General features: G+C 41.7%; 1 protein-coding gene across 1 annotated transcript in view; it reads right to left on the bottom strand.

The window, feature by feature from the left end:
- Nucleotides 1–1,289: 1,289 nt before the first annotated feature.
- LOC130111818 (adhesion G-protein coupled receptor G5-like) overlaps nucleotides 1,290–24,617 on the bottom strand; it is a 39,812-nt gene continuing 16,484 nt past the window's right edge. The window contains exons 8-15 of the mRNA XM_056279109.1: nucleotides 22,477–22,593; nucleotides 19,773–19,815; nucleotides 19,479–19,585; nucleotides 17,423–17,538; nucleotides 16,636–16,898; nucleotides 14,295–14,394; nucleotides 13,652–13,926; nucleotides 1,290–1,880 (exon numbers count right to left, since the gene is read on the bottom strand). Of these exons, the coding sequence (XP_056135084.1) occupies nucleotides 1,753–1,880; nucleotides 13,652–13,926; nucleotides 14,295–14,394; nucleotides 16,636–16,898; nucleotides 17,423–17,538; nucleotides 19,479–19,585; nucleotides 19,773–19,815; nucleotides 22,477–22,593 (1,149 nt within the window). The 3' untranslated portion in view covers nucleotides 1,290–1,752. The remainder of the gene's footprint in view (nucleotides 1,881–13,651; nucleotides 13,927–14,294; nucleotides 14,395–16,635; nucleotides 16,899–17,422; nucleotides 17,539–19,478; nucleotides 19,586–19,772; nucleotides 19,816–22,476; nucleotides 22,594–24,617) is intronic.

Here is a 24,617-nt window from a genome sequence, read left to right as displayed (position 1 = left end):
TTCTGGAGCATCACATTTGTGGGGTCAATTAAACGCTCAAAATGGCCAGAAAAAGAGAACTTTCATCTGAAACTCGACAGTCTATTCTTGTTCTTAGAAATGAAGGCTATTCCATGCGAGAAATTGCTAAGAAATTGAAGATTTCCTACACCGGTGTGTACTACTCCCTTCAGAGGACAGCACAAACAGGCTCTAACCAGAGTAGAAAAAGAAGTGGGAGGCCGCGTTGCACAACTGAGCAAGAAGATAAGTACATTAGAGTCTCTAGTTTGAGAAACAGACGCCTCACAGGTCCCCAACTGGCATCTTCATTAAATAGTACCTGTTAGAGCCTGTTTGTGCTGTCCTCTGAAGGGAGTAGTACACACCGGTGTAGGAAATCTTCAATTTCTTAGCAATTTCTCGCATGGAATAGCCTTCATTTCTAAGAACAAGAATAGACTGTCGAGTTTCAGATGAAAGTTCTCTTTTTCTGGCCATTTTGAGCGTTTAATTGATCCCACAAATGTGATGCTCCAGAAACTCAATCTGCTCAAAGAAGTGCCCATCCAACCAATCCAACTTGTGGGAGCTGCTTCTGGAAGCGTGGGGTGCAATTTCTCCAGATTACCTCAACAAATTAACAGCTAGAATGCCAAAGGTCTGCAATGCTGTAATTGCTGCAAATGGAGGATTCTTTGACGAAAGCAAAGTTTGATGTAAAAAAAATCTTATTTCAAATACAAATCATTATTTCTAACCTTGTCAATGTCTTGACTCTATTTTCTATTCATTTCACAACATATGGTGGTGAATAAGTGTGACTTTTCATGGAAAACACGAAATTGTTTGGGTGATCCCAAACTTTTGAACGGTAGTGTATGTCAAATCGCGAATTGTGCAACCTTTATATCTAATATGGGTAGAACATGACGTCCCACTGGATAAAGAGACTATGAAACAAATTAACAGTAGGTACTGTACAGTAGATAGAGAACACTAAAACATTCAGATTTTACACATATACTTAATCAATGTACCTTTAAATTGCACAAAATGCATATTAATGCCGATAACAAAAATAGTTTTCTTTCTTGGCTGATATAAACTTTCTAAAAGTACAATGTAAGCAAACAAAAATCAAAAGTGCTACTTTAAGGCCTGAAATGAGGAAAAAAACTGAAAGCTTAACTCAGTACAAATAAAAAATCTTAAGTGTTTTAAATAAAACAGCTTTAACAGTTTTTTTTCACTTAAAACACAAACGGTTTTTTTTCCCACAATACTCCCATTGTGAAACCTCAGTCTTTTTCAGTGTCTATAAACTAGCTTGAACTTATTCCAGACAGCTCACAAAGGAAATACTCACCCTAGACTCAGTCTAGTCCTTAAAAACAGCATTAAATACAGGTTCCAGCCCTGTAGTAAAAGTTCCTGAGTGAGGATGGAAGTATTTCTGTGCACCACCCCATAGAAGATGCAGTATCCAAACATGACCTGTACTATTTGTAGTTATTTCTTAGTTTATTTCAACTTGCTTGAAAACATCAGATTGGCTCAATTTACTTTAACCCAACTGAAAAATTGCCCGTAAATTGCTAATCACAGCATCTTATATTTAACTAGTTTCAGAATACCTTACTATGGCACTCAGTGTATCATGACCCCTCCCTGACTCTGGCAGTTACATTATAACATGACAAAATGAACACTAAGAAATATTTCTTCTATATTTATTTCTAAATGTACACCATGTGTTTGAGTCCAACCCAACTAGTTCTTCTCCTGGGGCTGTAGCATCTGCTGTCTGGTCAAACCGGTGCTGCTGGTCCCTAGATCAGAACTGCTTGCCTGCCTCCTCACCCAGCTCAGGATGTAGAACCGTAGCATCAAGAAGAATCCTGGAGGGATAAAAATGGGGATTCTGAGGTTATTTATACACACACACACACACACACACACACACACACACACACACACACACACACACAAGTTGGCACGACTATGCTTGTGAGGACCCCCGCTGACAATAGAGCTACAGACCTAACCTTTAAGTTAACCTTAATTTAGCCCTAAGTCTAGCCTAAACCCGTTTTAAATCTGAACTAGTCCCTTGAAGTAATGAAGACTGCTCTATAGGTCCTCGCAAACCACATTTGTATTCATAAGTAAGGTGGACTATCAAGGGTCAGACCTCACAATTATAGTCATCCATCCATTCCTCCATCCATACACACATACATTTTGACAATTAAAAAAAAAGAAAATATATCATAATATACACAGCATTAACACAGATGTTCACATGTGAGATGAGTGCACTAAAAATAACATTAGCAGCAAAATAAGCAGATCAAGGGAAATATTGCAAATATTGACCCGTGTCTTGAATTGGATAAAAACACTCTATACTCTATTGTAGCCATTCCAAAACTTAAGAATGCCACAGCCCAATTTAAAATCTGAAAAACTTCTGCGGCCCACCCAACCCTTTAATAACAACTCTGATCAACACACCGAGACTAACATTAAGTATTTCCCCACATAAGGGTGCAGCTTCACCAAGTCCCGCATGAGTTAGGCATGGCAGTCGGTGGATACGACTGTCAAGGTCTTTCACCGCTGACCGCGTTATGTGACAAGATGGAAGAAACTTTCCCGATCAAAAATAGGTCAGATAAATGAAGAATAGCACGTAGTTTAAATCCCATGGTTGTTTATTTTTAATTAGTTCTGATTGCTTCTTTAAATGCAAATATTTAATCATAAATTTTTATGGTAATTTTAAGCTTAAATACAAAATAGAAAATTAAATTTTATTTATTTATTCTCAATGACCTCTCATGGTCCACCTGCAATACCTTCACGGCCCATCAAGGGGCTGCGGCCCACACTGTGGGAATCACTATGCTATTCATATAGATGTGGGATGCTTGCAGCAGGGTAATAATGTCAATGGTGGTACAGTCAACTATGGAAGAGCACATGATAACTGACCGATAAACGTCGATTAATATCACAGTTCGGCGAGTATTCTGACTTCATAACTCAAAATCTGTTACTAACAACAATAACATACAGGTATGTGGATATAAAGTTTTTATTTTAAGATTTTAAACATGAGCGGTAGCGCGGTGACATTTGACATGGATCCAGTTATCCACAGCTCTCATACGTAGTATAGAGGGCTGTGTAACCCTATATGCAAATTGACTGGTGTCTACGTATCCACCGACACAATTTCTTCGTGGTCACATTCCAACTCGGAACTGAATTTCTCCACTGAATTTGTCTGTGGAACTGAATTTCACCAATGAATTTCTCCATGGTCACATTCCAACTAGGAACATAGCCTATCAATAGGAATTTTCAGATTTTGATGTCAGTATCACTTTAAATTTGGTTTCATAGATATGAGCTGTCTACCAAAAATCCTTACTAATAACTGATCTGATTCTAGGACATAGTTTTGATATGATTGGGTTATGTGAAACATGGATGAAACCAAATATTTTCCTTCCCTTAAATGAAGCCAGAGATGCTTGCAAGTAATTTTTTGCAAGTCCAAGTCAAGTCTCAAAAATTTGAGTTAGAGTCCAAGTCAAGTCTAAAGTCTTTAAAGGGCAAGTCCAAGTCAAGTCTCAAGTCTCTTATGGTTGTAATGAGCATTCTATAGACTGCTGCATGCTATCCGGTCTGCTTAGAACACTACATTGCTATATCTAAGGAATTCAAAGCATATACTGCATTTGTCTTGATGCATGCTCAATAATCCAGGTAAGAAAATCAAAGAAGGTTAAATCAGTTCATCTGGATATGTTTATTGACAGATACGTTTCATCACTCAACTAAGTGACATCTTCAGTCTAAACTGACTTCAGGTATCCCCACCCCTTATAAACAATATAGTACAATACAGTGCCTAACGACCAAAACCAATGACCAGTTTCATATGCAAGTATGGGTGTGACCATTGATCATACGTACTATTCACAGGGGATTAGGCATTTTTGCAATCACAGCATTGTAAGATGGCGACATATGTTTAACGACCAAAACCAATGACCAGTTTCATGATCAAATATGGGTGTGCCCATTAACTAGAGTTTCGATGGCCATGTGTACTATTCACAGGGGATTGGGGAATAGTTGCAATCCCATCAGTGTAAGATGGCGACAGGCCAGTGGCCACTCTTTCAGGGATGAGGATGTGCACATCCTTGATAGGGAGGAACGATGGTTTGAACGGGGAGTCAAAGAGGCCATCGATGTTAAGAGGGAATGACCATCCCTGAACTGAGGGGGGCGGGGGGGCAAGAGTACATCTGTCGCCATTTTACAATGCTGTGATTGCAACTATTCCCCAATCTGCTTGTTGATTGACAGTGGTGGGAGTGGAGAGTCGGGATATTGAGTACTGACTGATTCAGGCAGTAGTTGGTGTGAAGGGAGAGAAGAGAGAAAGGCACCAAGGCTCCTTGGTGATTTCCTGAAGGCCCTTCAAAACTGAAACTGGTTTTTCAGCCTCTCGGAGTACCTCTGCTATGCAGAGTTCCTATGTATTTATGCATTATCTCCCTATGGTCATGTTTTGTTTTTGATTATGTATTGTAATATTTTACAAACATTTTGAGTAGGTGATTTTGTAAAGTGTTCTCTTTTCATAAACTTTATTCTGCTGTAACCAACATTTTGACTTTCCATCTTCAAGCTACATTAGAACTGCATTTCAACTACACCTAGTAATGAGTAAGTAAGGCTGCCTTACTCAGAAATAAATGTGCTTAGAGTTTGTTTGTTCACATGGTTTGAATAGGGATTCTAGTATGACAGACACTTCCCAAAGTGTGGCCATAAGCTTTATCCAAAGCAATACAAAGTTCTTCTATCTGCTTGGCTCTAGGAATTAAAGTGGAATTTCCTTTATTCAAACTCTTGAAAACTAAAGTCCATAAAAAGTATCCAATTTCATTTCCACACCATTATATGCTTTCCATCAATCCTTATACTGGAATTACTGAAAAAGGGTTCTAATATTTGATCTTTGCCTGTTAATATTCTCGTTTTGTATATCCCATAATGCTTAGGAGACAATGGACATGGGTTCATATTATATTGTCCGCTTTCTGTCTTATTTTAGTTTTTATAAACTTGATGTAGGCTCCCTGACAAATCATTTTGAATGTATATTACTTTGCTGTCAGATCCTAAATGAACGGCGGCTTTTATTTTGACACGGAAGGAAGTTGACTTTGGCGGTTGTCGTGCATAGACCACTAAGAAGGAAAAAAAAATCCTTCATGAAGAAGAAGAAAGATAAAAGGAGCTCATGACTGGAGAGACAGAGAGTGGCATGAGCTGCAGATGCATGCTAACTGAGAGCCAACTAGCCACAATTAAACCACAGTTGGAGCAGGGAGAGCTTCATCTTGCTGGCTGTCTATAAGGATGCCACTGGTGGGCTAATTAATCCTTTGTTGTTGTTAGAATGCACCGCTGTTAGAATTCCTTTGCTAGTTAGCATTCTGGTATTAGGCTAATGTTAAAACGGTTTTAGCTAATTACTCAGATTGCCTTGCTGTGTAGTTTATCTCATATAATTCATTTAGCTTGAGGTTAGCCCTGTTCTTTGCAATTAAGTACATGTGTATGGTTACATATCAATTTAATTTGGTAAAAGAGGCAGCGTATGAGTGATATTCATTTGGTGCATACCCTTAAATGAATGATTAAGTAAAACTCAAGTCAAGGATAAAATGAGCTTTATTTTCTGTACTTGTGGAATGGAATTGGCAGTAATGGCAGCATTGTTTTTTCTCTCTCTCTCTCTCTCTCTCTCTCTCTTTGCATTGTAAAGGTTTTCAACCTTACAACGCAATCATCAAAAAGCTTGACAGTTGAAATAATTCAATAAAACAAGACTAAAGAAGATTGCTGTTTGAGTTGTGCCATACATTCCCTGTGGTTGGCTAAGGGCTTTTTCAAATTTTGGCAGAAGCTGAAGCAAATTTCCCTAAATAACTTGACAGTTGAAAACCATTTGAAAACCATAGGCATTACACTTGGAAACCATCGGCATTTCAGTTGATAATCAAAAGGCAGCTGTTGATAGTCATCAGTGCAGTGACAGGACAAGAAGATTAAAGGCTTCAGAAAGTCCAGAAAAGAGAAGAGACAACCACAGGTCAAGATGACAGATGAAGTTCTTGGCAAAACGTTGGATCAGCTAAGGAAGGCGAGAATGGCTGCAAAGAGCTGCTTCACCAGGCAGGCCAACTACCTCAATCAGAAGGCAAGCACTTTAAATGAATTGGAGCTCAGAAAAGAATTTGCAAAGTTCTCTGCTGAGGTGCAGAGGGTCATTGAAGCCAATGATGATTTCAGAACTGGGCTATTGTTAGAGGTTGAAGCCAACGCTGAAGATGGTGAAGAGGCATTGATTGAGAGGGAGCAGGAGACAAACCTTGAGAAGGTCACCAGCGACTGTGAGAAAAGGTTTGATGAGGTAAAGGAGATTGTTCAAGCTAACCTCTGGACTAGGCATGGGCTAGATGAGCTGGTAGCTGCATTTGGAGAAGCTAAAAGCTGTCAGTCTGGGAGCCACGGATCCCCGCAACAGAGAGAAGTGACTTTCAAAAAAGAATCAGGGTCCTGAAAGTAGCCGACAATGAGCTTGAGGTAAGAAAGGCTGGGTTTTCCAGAGCACGGAGGGTTGCTGAGGAAGAGCAGGCTTCGGCAGCTATAGGTGCGAGAACAGAACCGACAAGACAGATAATGCCAACAGTGAAAATTAAGCCAACTAAGCTACCTAAATTTAGTGGCTGCAAAAGAGCTTTCTATTGCTGGAAGGACGGGGAAAGCCTGCAAAAGCAGGGTGAGCCGACCGGTTCAGCTGAGGTCAAAAAGTCCCAGCTTCTTGACAGTGTGGATGAGAACATTGCTAAAGACCTTAGGCTGTCGACTTACAACAAAGCTGAGGACATATTCAGAGTGCTGGCAAACAGGCATGGTAATAGGTCCACCATCGCTTCATAAATTATTGAAGAGCTGGAGAAAATCCCAGCTGTGAAAGGAAACCAGCCAAGGAAAGTGATAGACAGTAGAGAAAGCCCTTTCAGAGCTCACTGATCTTGGAAATACTGGTGTCATCAAAAACCCGTTGGTGGTAAGGTACATAGAGAGCAAGCTTCCTGAATTTGTGAAGAAAGACTTGCTTGTCTTCATGGTTGATCCCAATAATGGTGTCACACAAGACAGTCATTTTGACATGCTTCTCACATTCCTGAAAAGGTAGGAGGAATAATAGACAAATCAGAGAAATCAGATAAAACAGAACGGAAATTTAACAAAGAATAAGCTTCAACTAAAGCCACCAAGAAAGGTGACACTTAAGATGGGTGTATTGTCTGTGGAGATGAGAAGCACAAAGACAAGATTTTCTTCTGCAAAAAAATGTAAAGGCCTGAAGCTGTCAGCAAAGGAAACTGTAGTTAAAATGATTTGTGCATGCAGGGAGTGCTTAGAATGCCATAAGAATGATGATGGCTGTGAAGATTCTTACCTATGCAGAAACAAAGACTGCAGAAAGAGAGGGTTGTCAGATCACCACTTCTTTCTCTGCCCAAGAGGAGAGGCCAAGAGAGGTGACCAGGAGAAATTGCAGAAAGACAACAGAAACAAAAAGGGCCTAACAGAGGAACAGGAGAAGTTCTTGGGTGAACTTTCCCCAGTGATAGCAGAAAGGTGCAGAGAGGCATTCACCAACAAGTCTGCAAAGGTAAACTGTGCTGCTAAGTCCCAGTTGGTAATTCTGAAAGAAAGTAGGCTGTGGGAGCTCCCCGTTATCATGATGCTGATGGAAGTTACTGCTAATGCAGGGCAGAAGATTGGGACCTTGGTAGACCTGGCTTCAGACACCAACTACATCACCCATGAAGCCGCCAACAGGTTGAATCTGAGGAGTAAAAATATTACACCAGTTGTGCACGGAGTCGGTGGAATGACCACTAAAGTAGCCACAAGAAGATATCTGCTCAGGGTCTGAGTCAAAACCCCTAAGGGAACTGAGAAAGCTCATGAACTTGTATGCTATGACCTGAAGGAAATTGCCAAAATTCACAAGTTAGTCAGGCCTGAACAGCTTAAGAGGTTCTTCCCAGAAGTTGAGCTCGAAGAGCTAAAGAGACCTCAGGAGATTTAGTTGCTTATCAGTCACAGAAAAGTGAGACCCCCCCCCCCCCGCAAAGAGTTAAAGTTGTGGGAGACCTTGTTTTGTGAGAGAGCCCTCTTGGAAAGACTGTGGACAGGGCACACCCTGACTTGTTTGAGGAAATAAATGTGACTGCACATACGTCGAAGACACACTTTGCTCACTCCATGAGAGCTGTTGTCAAGTATGAGGATATCACTGGTGAAGTCCACTTCAAAACAAAGATGGTTCACCTGAAAAATGCCTTGGTTGAGACCAAGCATACAGCTGCTAGTCACCGAGACTTTCTGGAATGGTGGAAGTGGGACAGCATCGGAGCAGCCTGTGTTGCCAAAGTGTGGTGGATGCTGCTGTGGGAACTGCCAACCTGGAGGAAAGGCAATAACTCTAGCAGAAGAAAGGGAGCTTGAAATCATAAAAGAGGGCCTCATCTATGTCATGGAGGATGAACACAGCAAGTTTCCACACTGGGATACCAGGTACCCTTGGACAATAGACCCTGCTTCCCTTCATGATAACAGGGGTGGAGTTGAGGCCACCTTTCTGAGAACAGAAATAACGGCTCAGGGAAGGGCCTGAGTGGCTCGCCACCTAAACAGCGCAGGTCCATGAGATAGTTGAACAGAGAGCTGCAAAGAAGCTCACAAAAAAGATGACCGATAACTGGAAAGGATCAGTATGGTATGAGAGCCACACGGTGGCACCAAATCCCCACTCTGTCACAACTCCAGTGCGCCTTGTTTGGAACAGTAGCCAAAAGTTCAAGGGAGTGAGCATGAACAATTTGCTGCTGAAAGGGCCAAATGTCTTGAAACCCAATCAGAGCTAGTATCTTGTTCAGGTTTAGAAAAGGAATGCGTGCAGCCTTGGAAGACATCAGGAAGACATATAACTCAGTGTGGTTGGAAGAGCGTGAGATGCAATTGCACAGATTTCTCTGGAGGGACATACAAGATGAGGGACATGCAAGATGTTTCAGGAGTCTGTCATTTGGCATCCTGTGGATGTGGCCAAGCCACCACAGCTGGTGATGTTCAATTGTCCTCTCGGTGGAAAGGAGATTGGCTATTTCGATAACTTGATTTTTGGTGACCCCTTCTTGCCAGGAAATTCCCAGAGTACTTCTCAGTTTTTGCTGGTGGAAGCATTCTAGTTTATGGATTTGGTAATTGTAGAGGGTCCAGGCTTCACAACCGTACGGGAGAGTTGAAAGAACCACTACACGGTAAACCAGCGTTTCTCAAACCTCTCCTGGAGGACCACTTGTCCTGCATGTTTTAGATCTCTCCCTGCTTCAAACACAGCTGATTTAAATGATAAATTTGGTTATTAGGCAGCTTTGGGAGCTCATAACGAGTTGATCATTTGAATCAGCTGTGTTGGAGCAGGGAGAGATCTAAAACATGCAGGACAAGTGGTCCTCCAGGAGAGGTTTGAGAAACGCTGCGGTAAACCATGATTTTGGTTGATGTCTTGAGATCACAATCATCGAAAACAAAGTGAGAAAGTCGGCCAAAGGCAGTGTGGGCAGCTTTCAATCTGTTGGTGATATCCAGTTCTAGACTGCAAATGGCCAATAAAGTCTGCTGGAGAGGTTGTGGCTAATGCTAGGGACAACATCAACAAGCTGCAGAGGAAGGCATTTTCAGCAGTGGTAACAAGAGCTCAGGTAAAGAGAAGCCAAGGGGCCATCCCTCAGGAGAGCCCCAAGGTTGAAGAATTGGAGATAAGAAATGTTGCTAACCTGACTCAACCCATTCTCTGCTCAGACACATCTGAAACTGATGTACGAATGAAGCTGGATGGGCCTTTGCTGGGAAAAAAATGTGCCAGTTCAGTTGTCAAAAACCTTCTTGATGTGAAGAAGTTCAGCAGTTTGGTTGGAGTTGTTGCTTGGGTGTGGTAAGCCGCTAGCAAGTGGTTGGGCCTGACGAGCCAGGCCACAAAGTAGGCAAAGTGGGAGGCACTACCCTCAATTGAAAAACCACAGTGCTTATGCTTAATGTCAAAGACCATAAGCATACCTTTAGAGACCTGTTTAGCAGCTCAAGGTGTGACATTCTCTGACATAACACTCAACAGGTTAGTAGTGTTTAAAGACAGATTCTGGACTTCTCATCTGTGGAGGCAGGATCCAGTCCTTCAGCAAAAAAAACAAAACAAAAAACAAACCTACTACAATGCCCATTTTCCCACATGAGGAGTGGATATCTACACTTCTAGCTAGAGAGGCTCACAGTGTGAATCATGAGGGAGTGGCAGGAACTCTTGAGGATGAGAAGAAAAGCCTGGGTAGTTAAAGGTCGAACAGTACCCAAAAAGGAAGTAGATGGCTGTGTGACATGTAGGAAAGTAAGAGCAAAGTCTTGTCAATAGATAATGAGAGACCTCCCACCAGAGAGGGCAGGACTAGCAGCTCCATTTGAGTTCACCACCATGGACCTGTTTGGGCTCTATGAAGTAAAAGATAAGGTGAGGTAGAGAGTAAGGCTAAAAGTCTGGGGAATTGTATTCAGCTGCATGGCATCCAGGGCCATGTACGCGGATATTGTTGGTGACCTTTTTTTTTTTTACATGATGATGCTGGTCGTGTGGCTTGGGTCCTGGACTGTTCCAGTGGCGTCTGGACACTGCTTGGCATCCTGCACATCATATTCTTCATAAATTTTATAAGTCCATTATAATTCTGTTTATCGTCTTTCAATGTTGTATTGTGTAAATTGTGTAAATACAACATGACTGCATGTTGTCCGTCTTGGAAGAGAGAGCCCTCCTCTGTTGCTCTCCCTGAGGTTTCTTCCTATTTTTTCTCCCTGTTAAAGGTTTTTTTTTAGGGAGTTGCTCCTTATCCAATGAGAGGGTCTAAGGACAGGATGTTGTGTTGCTGTTAAGCCCACTGAGGCAAATTTGTAATTTGTGATATTGGGCTATACAAACAAAATTGACTTGACTTGACCTGTCAGCAGGTGGATTTCTGCTTACCCACTGAAGGTTTATATCATTGAGAGGACATCCAAGAAAGGTATGGTTTGACCCAGGCACTAACTTTGTAGGGGCGAAGTCTGCTCTTGGAAGACCTCTACAGGTTTCTGGAGCACCTAGAAAGGTCAGGATTGGAGAAGGAGGCTACCAAGCATGGCATAGGTGGTCCTGGAAAATTCATCCTGCAGACTCACCTCACAGAAACGGAGCAGCAGAGGCTGCTGTTTGGACAGTGAATAGAGCCCTGCAGAACTTGGATGGTGATGGTGTCTTTACATGGGAAGAATTTCAGACCTTTTTATATATGGCAGCCAATCTGGCTAACGAGAGGCCTATAGATGCAATGGCACAAAGCCAGGAAGAGTGTGTGGAGTACATCACCCCAAATTCTCTCCTGATGGGATGGGCTTGCTTGAGAGGGGACCCAGGAGACTTCCAAGTTGAGGGTTACCGCTACAAGAGGTTGAGAGTCATCCAATCCGTGGTAAACAAGCTCTGGAGGAAGTGGTGTCAGTTGGCAGGTCTGAACCTGTTTTTCAGAAGCAAGTGGCACATGAGCGAGAGGAATCTTGCTGTAGGGGATAGTGTGTGGCTAGCAGATCAGAATTCCACGAGAGGTCAGTTCAAGTTGGACAGGGTGATCAGTGTAAATACTGACAAGAAAGGCATTGTGAGACACGTCAATGTCCGGACATTTCTCAGCTACCCAGTCAAGATTAAGAAACCAGCTTATGAGAAAACCATGAGAAGAAGAAGTGAGAACAAGCCCATCAGCAAGATTCCTGCCACAATTCTCCAAAGAGACATCAGGCGTTGTCCTGCTTCCAGTCAAGGAGCAACGAAGAGTAGACTCGGCAGTTTCGGGGAAATAGTGATGTGACCTCATTGGGTTCAGTAACCAGGAGCTTAAGTGGGAGGTGTGCTGCAAGATCTTAAATGAACGGCGGCTTTTATTTTGACACGGAAAAAAAAGTTGTGTTTGGCAGTTGTTGTGCATAGACCACAAAGAAGAAAGACAAAAGGAGCTCACAGCGGGAGAGAAGGAGTGTGATGTGAGCTGCAGATGTGTGCTAACTGAGAGCCAACTAGTCACAATTAAACCACAATTGGAGCGGGGAGAGCTTCACATTGCTGGCCATCTACAGGGATGCCACTCGTGGACTAATTAATCCTTTGTTGTCGTTAGAATGCATTGCTGTTAGAATTAATTTGCTAGTTAGTATTCTGGTATTAGGCTAATGTTAAAACGGTAGGCTAATTACTCAGATTGCCTTGCTGTGTAGTTTATCTCATGTGCAATTCTGTTAGTGGAGGTTAGCCATGTTCTGTGCAATTAAGTACATGTGTATGGTTATATTTCGATATAATTTGGTAAAATATGTAGAATATGCATGAGATTCATTTGGTTCATACTCTTAAAATAATGATTAAGTAAAACTCAAGTTAAGGATAAAATTAGCTTTATTTTCTGTACTTGTGGAATGGAATTAGCAGTAATGGCAACATTGTTTATTTTCCTCTGTCTTTGTATTGTAAAGGTTTTCAACCTAACAACGCAATCATTAAAAAACTTGACAGTTGAAATAATTAAATAAAACAAGAATAAAGAAGATTGCTGTTTGAGTTGTGCCATACATTCTCTGTGGTTGGCTAAGGCCTTTTTCAAGTTTGGGCAGAAGCTGAAGCAAATTTCCCTAAATAACTTGAAAATTACCCTTTTTAAGTTATTTGTCAGCGTTTATAATTTTTTTGAATAAAATATGATTAAGTAAAACAGGAATTCTGATATGAAGAGAAATTTTTGTTTTTTCACCTGACTTGTGAAATATCTGTCCATACTACCAATCAAAAGCAAGATGAGGTTAAATAGTTGGAATTTAGGTCAAATATTGGACCTGTGTCAACACCAAGCATAGGGCCTGTAAAAGGAAACAGGTTTTCTTGCAACAGGCAGCAGTGTAACAAAACCTTGATTAGCGGGCCATTGTTTCACACAGACACAATGGACCGCTGTCCGCTGGCTGTATTGGCATTGACTCAAAGCCATCAGTCTCTAGACTGACAATGAAACCCCCACTTCCCATGAGTGGACATTTATCTTGATATGACTGACCTTTACACTCATTTAAATAAACAGGGGTAAGCTTTTCTCTCATATTTTAAACATTTCAAGGTAAACTCGGGTCAAGGGACCCTGGAATGTTGCTGCATAGTCATTGATCTATTAAGCTTAAATATAACCCCGTTCATGCATTAATTTTAATTTATCTAAGGTTTCAGTTATAAGCCTTCTCTATAAGTGGATTTAACATTGCCACTAATAGAGAAGTGACAATGTTATTACCGCTTATAGAGAAGTGGTAATAACATTGATGGCTCACTCACGAGACTAGACAGGCAACAGTGTTGTGTTTCCCTAGACCTATAAGACTGGCAAACAAAAAACATCCAAGCCTCTGAAATCTGATGGAAGGAACAGACCTTGGAAACTGTTGAGGATGCAGAAGAGGAAGAGGAAGAAGTCCGAGAGAGGCCCAAAGTCTAGGAAATTGATACCCCAAGTGGTTCCAAAGAGACAGCTGAGGCCCCAGATGCTAAAAAAGGTCACACGATTCTGTCTCCATTCATCTCTGGTCCGGATCTGTCTGTAGACCAAGTAGAGCATTGTCAGGCCCGAAACTACCAGAGCTGCCAGCATTGTCACATTGGTAAGATAGTGGGCCAGGATGGCAGAGTCGGTGCTTTTCATCCAACACCTGGGGAAAGAGACGTGCATATGTATAGTTAGTTAAGTAAACATGGGGTGCGCGCGCGCACACACACACACACACACACACACACACACACACACACACACACACACACACACACACAGACAGGTATGCACACGTGATCAGAAATCCATCCAAACTTGCAGATGTGCATAGGTAGGGGCACAACGCAAACAGGTTCACTGTACCATCCTCAAACACATACATACACATGTATACACACACGCACACGCACGCACGAACGCACACACACACACACACACATTTAGAATACCATTATAGACTTAATATGGCCCCAAAAAATGTCTTTACTATATATGTACCTATCTGGACACCACAGATATCCTACTTACATCAGGTAAGGGTTGTGGATATCATCACTTGGCACAACCTTTCTCACACCGTAAATGTTGCCGATTGCTACCAGGATGAAAACAAGTACAGCTGGGAGACCTGGAAAATGGAATAGAAAATGGCTTTATAATTTAACAAGGTGAAGCTTGTGTTCATCATTAGCATTAATCTCAGTGGAGTTGGGGTATGGTTAAGAAGTCAGCTGCAGACTAACAGCCTAGACACACTGAAAGTGATAATTGCCATGCCTTATTTCTGTGGTGTACTGCACGTGGGAGATTTGCCTCCAAACAGGGCATTTACAGCAGTTGAAATCAATAAAAAACAGCTTTTTTGGTCTGTTGACGCTCCATAATATAAGTGTCAGAATTGGAGCATCAAAGCAACTTTGATAGACCAATTAATGCTGTTGGTGGAAATTCAGCCATTGGTATACTTCATCTAATGTCATCTGACATCTGTGTCAGATGCTTCCTATGCATTTCTGCCATAACAACATAGCAGTGGTTTAATATCAATGGGTAGCTGCAGCTGCAAACGGAGGTTATTTACACCGATCAGCCAAAACATTAAAACTACGGACAGCTAAGTGAATAACATTGATTATCTTATTACAATGGCACCTGTCAAGGGGTGGGATATATTAGGCAGCAGGTGAACAGTCAGTTCTTGAAGTTATACGTTGGAAGCAGGAAAAACTAGGAAGCAAAAGGATCTGAGCAACTTTGACAAGGGCCAAATTGTGAATGCTAGACAACTGGGGCAGAACATCTCCAAAACGGCAGCTCTTGGGGTATTCCTGGTATGCAGTGGTTAGTACCTCCTAAAAGTGGTCCAAGGAAAGACAACTGGTGAGCCGGCAACATGGTCATGGGCACTCAAGACTCACTGATTCATGTGAGGAAAGAAGGCAAGCCCATTTGGACCAATCCCACAGAAGAGCTACTGTAGCTCAATTTGCTGAAAAAGTTAATGCTGGCTATGAGAGACGGGGGTCAAAACACACAGTGCAGCACAGTTTGCTGTGTATGGGGCTGCGTAGCCACAGACCAATCTGACTGCCCATGATGATCCCTGTCCACTGCCAAAAGCACCTACACAATGGGCACATGAGCATCAGAACTGGACCACGGAGCAGTGGAAGAAGGTGGCCTGGTCTGACGCATCACATTTTCTTTTCCACCATGTGGATGGCCAGGTCCGTGTGCATAATTTACCTGGGGAAGAGATGGCACAGCTTGGAGTAGAGCCGCTGCTCCTTCGCATCGAAAGGAGCCAGTTGAGATGGTTCTGGCATCTGATTAGGATGCCTCCTGGGTGCCTTCCTTTGGAGGTTTACCGGGCACGGCCAACTAGGAGGAGACCCCGGGGTAGACCCAGAACTCGCTGGAGGGACTACATGTCCAATCTGGCCTGGGAACGCCTTTGGATCCCCCAGGAGTAGCTGGAGGGCATTGCTGGGGAGAGGGACGTCTGGAGTGCCCTACGTAACTTGCTGCCACTGCGACCCGACTCCGGAAAAGTGGCTGAAGATGAGATGAGAAGAGCTGGCACCAGGATGCACTATGGATGAAGGCAAGCCGGCGGAGGCAGTGTGATGCTCTGGGCAATGTTCTGCTAGGAAACCATGGGTCCTGGCATTCATGTGGATGTTACTTTTACACATGCCACCTACCGAAACATCATTACAGACCAGGTAACATCCCTTCATGGTAATGGTATTCCCGGATGGCAGTGGCCTCTTTCAGCAGGATAATGCACCCTGCCATACTGCAAAAATTGTTCAGGAATGTTTGAGGAACATGACAAAAAGTTCAAGGTGTTGCCTTAGCTTCCAAATTCCCCAGTTCTCAACCCGATCTAGCATCTGTGGGATGTGCTGGAAGACCGAGCCCGATCCATGGAGGCCCCACCTCACACCTTACAGGACTTAAAGGATCTGCTGCTAACTTCTTGGCACCAGATATCAAAGGACACCTCCAGAGGTGTTGTGCAGTCCATGCCTCGACAGATCAGAGCTGTTTGGGTGGCACAAGGGGGACCTACACAATATTAGGCAGATGGTTTTAATGTTTTGGCTGACTGGTGTATGTGTCTGCTTGAAGTGACACTGGGACATTTAAATTGGACCAGTACACGACCATGTACGGTGGCAACAGAACCCTGGAAATGACTATTATTACACAAGTGTTTTTTTTTCGGTGGATCGTTCCTGTTTTATTTAATAACACACACCTTAATTCAATCATCTTCTGGCCATCTATCCAGGCATTCACAGTATGAAACATGTCACAATCATAACTGGCAAACTGCTTTATTTCATCTGACACCAACACTCACCAAAGCCAATTATGTACCAGACGTAGGGCTTAGGGGCAGGATGAAAAACCATGACGACCATCCAGAAGGTGTGAAAAATTTCAATGCCCATCCAGGTGAAGGAACTGAGGAGGGCGTAGTGAAGGCCCGCCCCCACCCACTGGCATAACCTATCACCTCCCAAGTTGGCCAGAATCCCAGTGAAAAAGAAGAGGAGATTCAAGAAGAAAAGGGAAATGGCTAAACCCCGGTGATCAGGTGATGACTGTTCCTTTGCTTTCCTGCTATAAAAAGAAAAAAGAGATGGGGTACAGGGAAGAGCAGAGAAGAAGGAAACAGGATTATATTACTATTAGATATAATTTTACTTTCTAGGTCATAACATTTTCAAGGGGAAAAAAACTACCCTTCACTTGCATATAAAAATATCAGAGGCAAAGCTATCCTGAATTTAGCATTAGAAAAAAATTCCATGGCAATGGGAATGTTACTCTTGCCTATGAGGATTATTTGGTTGACCATCACATCTCGTAAGATCTAGAGTGTGCAAGGTTTATTTAACTAACTTGATAGGATAATTAAAAAACAATCCCCCAACCCACAGCCCTTGACAATCAGCTCTATTTTAAATCATGCACATCTTGTTGCCAAATTCTTTATAGAGACAATTCTGCCTATAAATGTTTTTGCTACAAGACAGAATTTAAAAATAGATTTTATCTGATAAATTCATGACATGTAGGAAAAGGAAATTATGTATTGCATGCATTGCAATTGGCTTGTGATTAGGGGAAAAATAAGGGGTTACTTTTTTTTGCTGAGGAAGACGATGAGTACAACACAGCTGATCACAGAGATAGCGCAGCCCAGAGATGTAATAGCAGTTAAGGCCACAAGGTGGTGCACTGGTCGAGGCTCCAATTGCTGCAATGAGACACAGACTGATGATTAGGGGACCTGAAACCTCCACGTTTTCTTTGCCTTTATGCATTTATGTTTGTTTAGATGTGTGAGTGTGCAAGTGTTTATGTACACTACCGTTCAAAAGTTTGGGATCACATTGAAATGTCCATATTTTTGAAGGAAAAGCACTGTACTTTTCAATGAAGATAACTTTAAACTAGTCTTAACTTTAAAGAAATACACTCTATACATTGCTAATGTGGTAAATTACTATTCTAGCTGCAAATGTCTGGTTTTTGGTGCAATATCTACATAGGTGTATAGAGGCCCATTTCAAGCAACTATCACTCCAGTGTTCTAATGGTACAATGTGTTTGCTCATTGGCTCAGAAGGCTAAGTGATGATTAGAAAACCCTTGTGCAATCATGTTCACACATCTGAAAACAGTTTAGCTCGTTACAGAAGCTACAAAACTGACCTTCCTTTGAGCAGATTGAGTTTCTGGAGCATCACATTTGTGGGGTCAATTAAACGCTCAAAATGGCCAGAAAAAGAGAACTTTCATCTGAAACTCGACAGTCTATTCTTGTTCTTAGAAATGAAGGCTATTCCATGCGAGAAATTGCTAAGAAATTGAAGATTTCCCACACCGGTGTGTACTACTCCCTTCAGAGGACAGCACAAACAGGCTCTAACCAGAGTAGAAAAAGAAGTGGGAGGCCGCGTTGCACAACTGAGCAAGAAGATAAGTACATTAGAGTCTCTAGTTTGAGAAACAGACGCCTCACAGGTCCCCAACTGGCATCTTCATTAAATAGTACCCGCAAAACACCAGTGTCAACATCTACAGTGAAGAGGCGGCTGCGGGATTCTGGGCTTCAGGGCAGAGTGGCAAAGAAAAAGCCATATCTGAGACTCACCAATAAAAGAAAAAGATTAAGATGGGCAAAAGAACACAGACATTGGACAGAGGAAGACTGGAAAAAAGTGTTGTGGACGGATGAATCCAAGTTTGAGGTGTTTGGATCACAAAGAAGAACGTTTGTGAGACGCAGAACAAATGAAAAGATGCTGGAAGAATGCCTGACGCCATCTGTTAAGCATGGTGGAGGTAATGTGATGGTCTGGGGTTGCTTTGGTGCTGGTAAGGTGGGAGATTTGTACAGGGTAAAAGGGATTCTGAATAAGGAAGGCTATCACTCCATTTTGCAACGCCATGCCATACCCAGTGGACAGCGCTTGATTGGAGCCAATTTCATCCTACAACAGGACAATGACCCTAAACACACCTCCAAATTGTGCAAGAACTATTTAGAGCAGAAGCAGGCAGCTGGTATTCTATCGGTAATGGAGTGGCCAGCGCAGTCACCAGATCTGAACCCCATTGAGCTGTTGTGGGAGCAGCTTGACCGTATGGTACGCAAGAAGTGCCCATCCAACCAATCCAACTTGTGGGAGCTGCTTCTGGAAGCGTGGGGTGCAATTTCTCCAGATTACCTCAACAAATTAACAGCTAGAATGCCAAAGGTCTGCAATGCTGTAATTAGTGCAAATGGAGGATTCTTTGACGAAAGCAAAGTTTGATGTAAAAAAAATCTTATTTCAAATACAAATCATTATTTCTAACCTTGTCAATGTCTTGACTCTATTTTCTATTCATTTCACAACATATGGTGGTGAATAAGTGTGACTTTTCATGGAAAACACAAAATTGTTTGGGTGATCCCAAACTTTTGAACGGTAGTGTAAGTGTGCATCTTTTTTACTCCCGCTAGCAAAAAGCTGGCTTTACAAGCCATCAATGCATCATTCTGCATTTGTATATAAGTGTCCATCACTAGGGTTGGGGTGCAGAATTCTCCAATATCACATTATTGTCTTTTGATTGTTTTTTTTGTTGTTTTTATCATACAATGTTCCTTGTGTAGAAGCATAACTGTGTAGAAGCTGCGTATCTTACCACCAGTATGGAGAAGAAGGTCAGGTGGTTACACAGGCAGTCTGTGTCTTCCATTCCTTTCTCTACTGTTAAACATCCGTCATCCTTCCAGTTCACACTGTGTGGGTCTGCACATAATACCGGGTTTGTTGGGAAAGGTAAGGTAATGAATATTGTTACTGCATAACTATACTCAAATATCACCCATGGAAGTTAGTGTGTGTGAGCATACAATAAAATGTATAAGTAATGATGTTTGACAGCGGATATGGTTTCTTAATACTGTTTATAAGCTTAGATCTACATGGTTCCAACCTTTTCGGGTGTCCCATGAAACACATTTTCTTGAATAAGTTCTCTGAAAAGCAGGAGGAGAGCAGGATATTAGCAGTGATGTCAGTTTAAACCTGTCATAATTTCTGTTCAAGAGACTTGAATGTCATGTTTCAATACACAATCAGCTTTGCACCATTTTCTCACAATATTACGTAACCTACATTCTTTTACACATCCCTCAGGTAAGAAACTTTGTGTGCATGTGTGTGTGTGTGTGTGTGTGTGTGTGTGTGAGTAAGCAGAAGTATGTGATGCGGCAAGACAGTAACAGTAAAACATGACTACAGCTCAGACATCAGCTGTTTTCTCTTAATGGGAACAACATCAGAAAAAGACTGAAGTGGTTTTGTGTGTTCATGTCTGAGAAGGAATATTTAATTGGGGATAATATGCTGACAACATTTTTTGACCTTGTAAAGCTGTGATTTGCAGTGCTCCTTTATCCAAAATCTCGACAATGAAGCCAGCAAGTAAAATACCATAACCAATATGTACGGTGGCAAACACTTTGAAAATAACTCCAAAAACCACATCCAAGGATGTAGGGTAGCACTCACCAATTTGAAAAAGGACAGGGACAGTACCTCATTTTCACCAGTTGATTTTGGCCAGCAAAACATGCTAAAGTTTTGGCCTACTGCTACAGGCCTTCATCAGATCATCTCCTGCTACAGGCCTTCATGCTCTGATGAAGGCCTGTAGCAGTAGGCCGAAACATTAGCATGTTTTGCTGGCCAAAATAAACTGGTGAAAATGAGGCACTGTCCCTATCCTTTTTCAAATTGGCGAGTGCTACCCTACATCCTTGGATGTGGTTTTGAAGTATATGTTTGTTTGGGTTTCGCACCACAGGAGGTTTCTTTTTGGGAAGGCGCATCCAACTCCTTCATTACAACTATGAAAATAACTAAAATAACCAGGTACTAAAAATATATATATAATTATCCTTTATGGGCTGCTTTGATAAACAAATGACTGTGAAATTTGCTATGTCAAATGAAGTTGATCTCTCATGATTACATTAAATATTGAGTAAGCTATTGACAGTCCAAAATGAGATTTTCACATTTGAGGATGTAACTTTGTAATGTTTGTGAAAATTGGCAGAGATGGAAAGCAGCTCGCACAATTTTGAGCAGTAGTTGCTTGGCAGTGTTGTTAATCGTTTGGCCTAATTATGTAACAATTCAAATGAATCACACCAACAGTGTTGGTTCATACTAGCTCATAGAAACAAGAACAATTACACAATCAACCGCAATAAGAAAACTCCCTGTAGCAATCGTGTCTCTGTCTGCTGGTGATATTGATGTCGCCTGTCTGGTTGACTTGCACCATTGATGTCAATCAGACTAAGCCGTGTTCTATTCCAAAATGTGGGTCAGCTTTATAGACCGCCACAATGACTTGCAGATCTTGAGAAGCGCACTTGCATTGATACTGAAAAGAATATTTTTCCCTCCATTGAAACCACATATTTGCACATTCCAGTCATTCACAAAGGCCTGTTGACAATTTCAGATCGGTTATTTTTTTTTCAAATTCTTATAAATATGTACAAAATCTTTTATTTTTTTTAGATTTTTCCCCCTTTTTCTCCCCAGTTGTACTTGGCCAATTACCCTAACTCTTCTGAGCTGTCCCGGTCACTGCTCTACACCTCTGCCAATCCGGGGAGGGCTGCAGACTACCACATGCCTCCTCCGATACATGTGGAGTCGCCAGTCGCTTCTTTTCACCTGACAGTGAGGAGTTTCGCCAAGGGGACGTAGCGCGTGGGAGGATCACGCTATTCCCGCCAGTTCCCATTCCCCACCAAACAGGCGCCCTGACCGACCAGAGGAGGCGCTAGTACAGCAACGAGGACACATACCCACATCCGGCTTCCCACTCGCAGACACGGCCAATTCTGTCTGTAGGGATGCCCGACCAAGCTGGAGGTAACACGGGGATTCGAACCACCAATCCCCGTGTTAGTAGACAACGGAATAGATCGATACGCTACCCGGACGCCCATAAATATGTACAAATCCCAAGTACACATTTACAGATTGAGACATAATGTTCACAAGTCTCCATACACATTTACAAATTGAAATGCATGTTCTGTCTGCAGACACGTCATGACATGTCTGCAAATAAAATTGTCAGCATATTATGCCCATAAATTCCACAGACATTAAAGAACTGAAAAAGCAAATTTTTTCCAGTAGCATCTTCAACAAAACTAGATGTTAGCAAGTCTGTGAATGTTCTCATTCATCCAAGTCATGGTTATATTCTGAGTCTCATCACCAGCCAGTCAGACTAGCTTCGTCTAGTCAGAAAGGCACGAACTGAGGAAGCCTCTTGGACGAGAGGCGAAACGTCTTCACGGATATATACCAAGTCCAGTTGCACTTGATTCAACTCCTTTGGATAGATGTTAGCAAGGCTGTGTGCAATCACTTTAGGTTGCGATCACATGAATGTTTTTTAATGAAAATCACATCGTACTGCCCACTGGTAAAGTTTTCGACAGTGAGAGGCCTTGCCACAAAGTCTGCTGTAAATCAATTTTATGCCAGCTTGAAGAGCACCTGCTTTAGCTCTTCCTTCTCTATCTTTGTTTTAAACGAAATATGCTTATTCTTTTCCACTGCTGCATTCTAGTACGTATCATGACAGATTTAGAGAAACTTACAGGTATGGCTCTATGATGGAAACCTATCCTGACTGGCTCAGGCAGACTGGTGATGACCTCATTCTCCACAGTGATTCCCACCACATCTTGTAGAATCTCATTGTCTTGATGTTTACCCTGGAACACACACGCAGACACATACACATGTATCCATGCGACGCACACACACACACACACACACACACATACACAACATTGTGGAAAAGCCAGAAATGAAGGTGGCTCTTCACGTTTGATATCATACTGATCCAAAACCAAAATAATATCTTCAAACCTGAACTGAGCGTGAGGGGTATAATGTTTTGCTTGTCAAATCCTAATAGCCGGGTTTGTCAGCGCTTTTGAACTATATCTCAACCAAGTGAAAAACAAGAATCTGGGGCATGAATGGCAAATTGTATAACCAGAACTATAAAGTTTTTTTTTTTTTAATGGGACTTAAGAACACCAGATCATCCCATTAAATAAAGTCAGTAGAATATAACTATTCTTTGGGATTTTTTTTTTTTTTAATGACAGAGGTTTGTCAAGAGAGAGACTGGATGCTCTCTCTCCTGACAAACACGGCTATTAGGATTCTGGTGACCATTCCACTGCTGTCGACAATCCATTATCTGCATACCGACTAAGGTCTGTCACTGGTCTGCTTAATGTTAATAGTCTCAAATGGCCCATGTCAAATCTTTTTGTAATACACGTGTGAATAAGTTAATCATTGTAAATCACATTTCGGTGGCCTTACGCATACGAAATACTAGGTAGCGATTGTACAGAAAACGGCTTGTGTTCTATTGTGACAGGTGTCTGAAATTCAGATTTGACCAGAAATGTAAAGCGCTTTGAGTGGCTGTTGCAGCTAGAAAAGCGCTATATAAAATGCAACTTGATTGATTGATTAATTGATGTAAAATTAAACATCAGTGGTCTCTGTGCCTTTGAAGCCTCAATGCTATATTCACCTTAGATTTGATGATTTTACAGCACTGTCATAAAACCTATAGGGCAGCATTCACCATGAAAACTGTTTAAAATACACAAGCTACACCATCTCCATGTCACCACGTCTCCCAAAGGATACTGACAGCTTCTTCCCAGCCTCAGTTTTCTAACTACACATAAAGGGGAAAAAAGCTAAACTATAATTTCATCTTCTCGGTGCATGGGGACAATCTATTGAAAGTCTACGCTTATACCCAGGAGAATGACCAACAGAAGTCACCATCTGACATTTATCCCTTTCACTTCTTCTTTCTGCTTATTCCCTGTTTCTCATGGGTTGCTACAATGGATTTATCCCTTTCATTATTATTATTATTTCATTATTTATCCCTTTCACAATGAGCTAAAATCCAGCATTTATTTTTTTTACTGTGATTGCCTTTGGTGTGAAACAGTCCATGCCTCAAAATCCACAGAAATTGGTCTTGGGTATGACACAGCAGTCTTCCTAGGGCATCAGCACAGCGGTTTCCTGGTATCGTGTCGGTTTGAAAAGTCCCCTCACAGAAACCCTGCATTTACATTTTCAGCATGTTTTGTTTGACAAATTGCTGAAACACAACCAATGAAAATGTATAATCATCTTTCAGATATGCACATGCAGACAGTTTCCATCCACTTCTACCAGCCAGATAGTCCCCCCTATTCTGCTGCACTGCAGGAGTAGTGTGGAGTAGCTGATGTATTAACAATGGTAAAAAGCAACATGTCACCTTCTTAAAATAATGGCCTAAGTCATATTTTCTAGTTTTTCAAAAAACAGAATAAACTCAAACAAATATAGAATATATGATATTTCTTAATTATTTCACACAAAAAGGTGTGAAACAGAATAAACTGAAGCAAATGTTTCAGTTTATTCTGTTTTTGGAAAACTTGAAATATGACTTAGGCCATTATTTTAAGAAGGTGACGAACAGCATGTTGTGCAAATCCAGAAAATAAATAATATCACAACAGAATAATCTGCATTGGGTCTGACATACCAAAAGTGCAGGGATTTTTTCTGTTTGTTTACATAAAAGGGGGCTTTCTAGGGGAAAAAAAATCATAATCAATTTTGTGGTGGGTAAGGTAAGGTCAACTTTGCAGTGGGTAAGGTAAGGTTAAGTAAGGTAAGGTAAGGTAAGATGTACTTTATT

The sequence above is a fragment of the Lampris incognitus genome, chromosome 4 (assembly GCF_029633865.1).
Source record: "Lampris incognitus isolate fLamInc1 chromosome 4, fLamInc1.hap2, whole genome shotgun sequence".
NCBI classification, from domain to species: Eukaryota; Metazoa; Chordata; class Actinopteri; order Lampriformes; family Lampridae; genus Lampris; species Lampris incognitus.
Note: the sequence above shows the minus strand (reverse complement) of the source record. Positions and strands in the feature narration are given on the sequence as shown.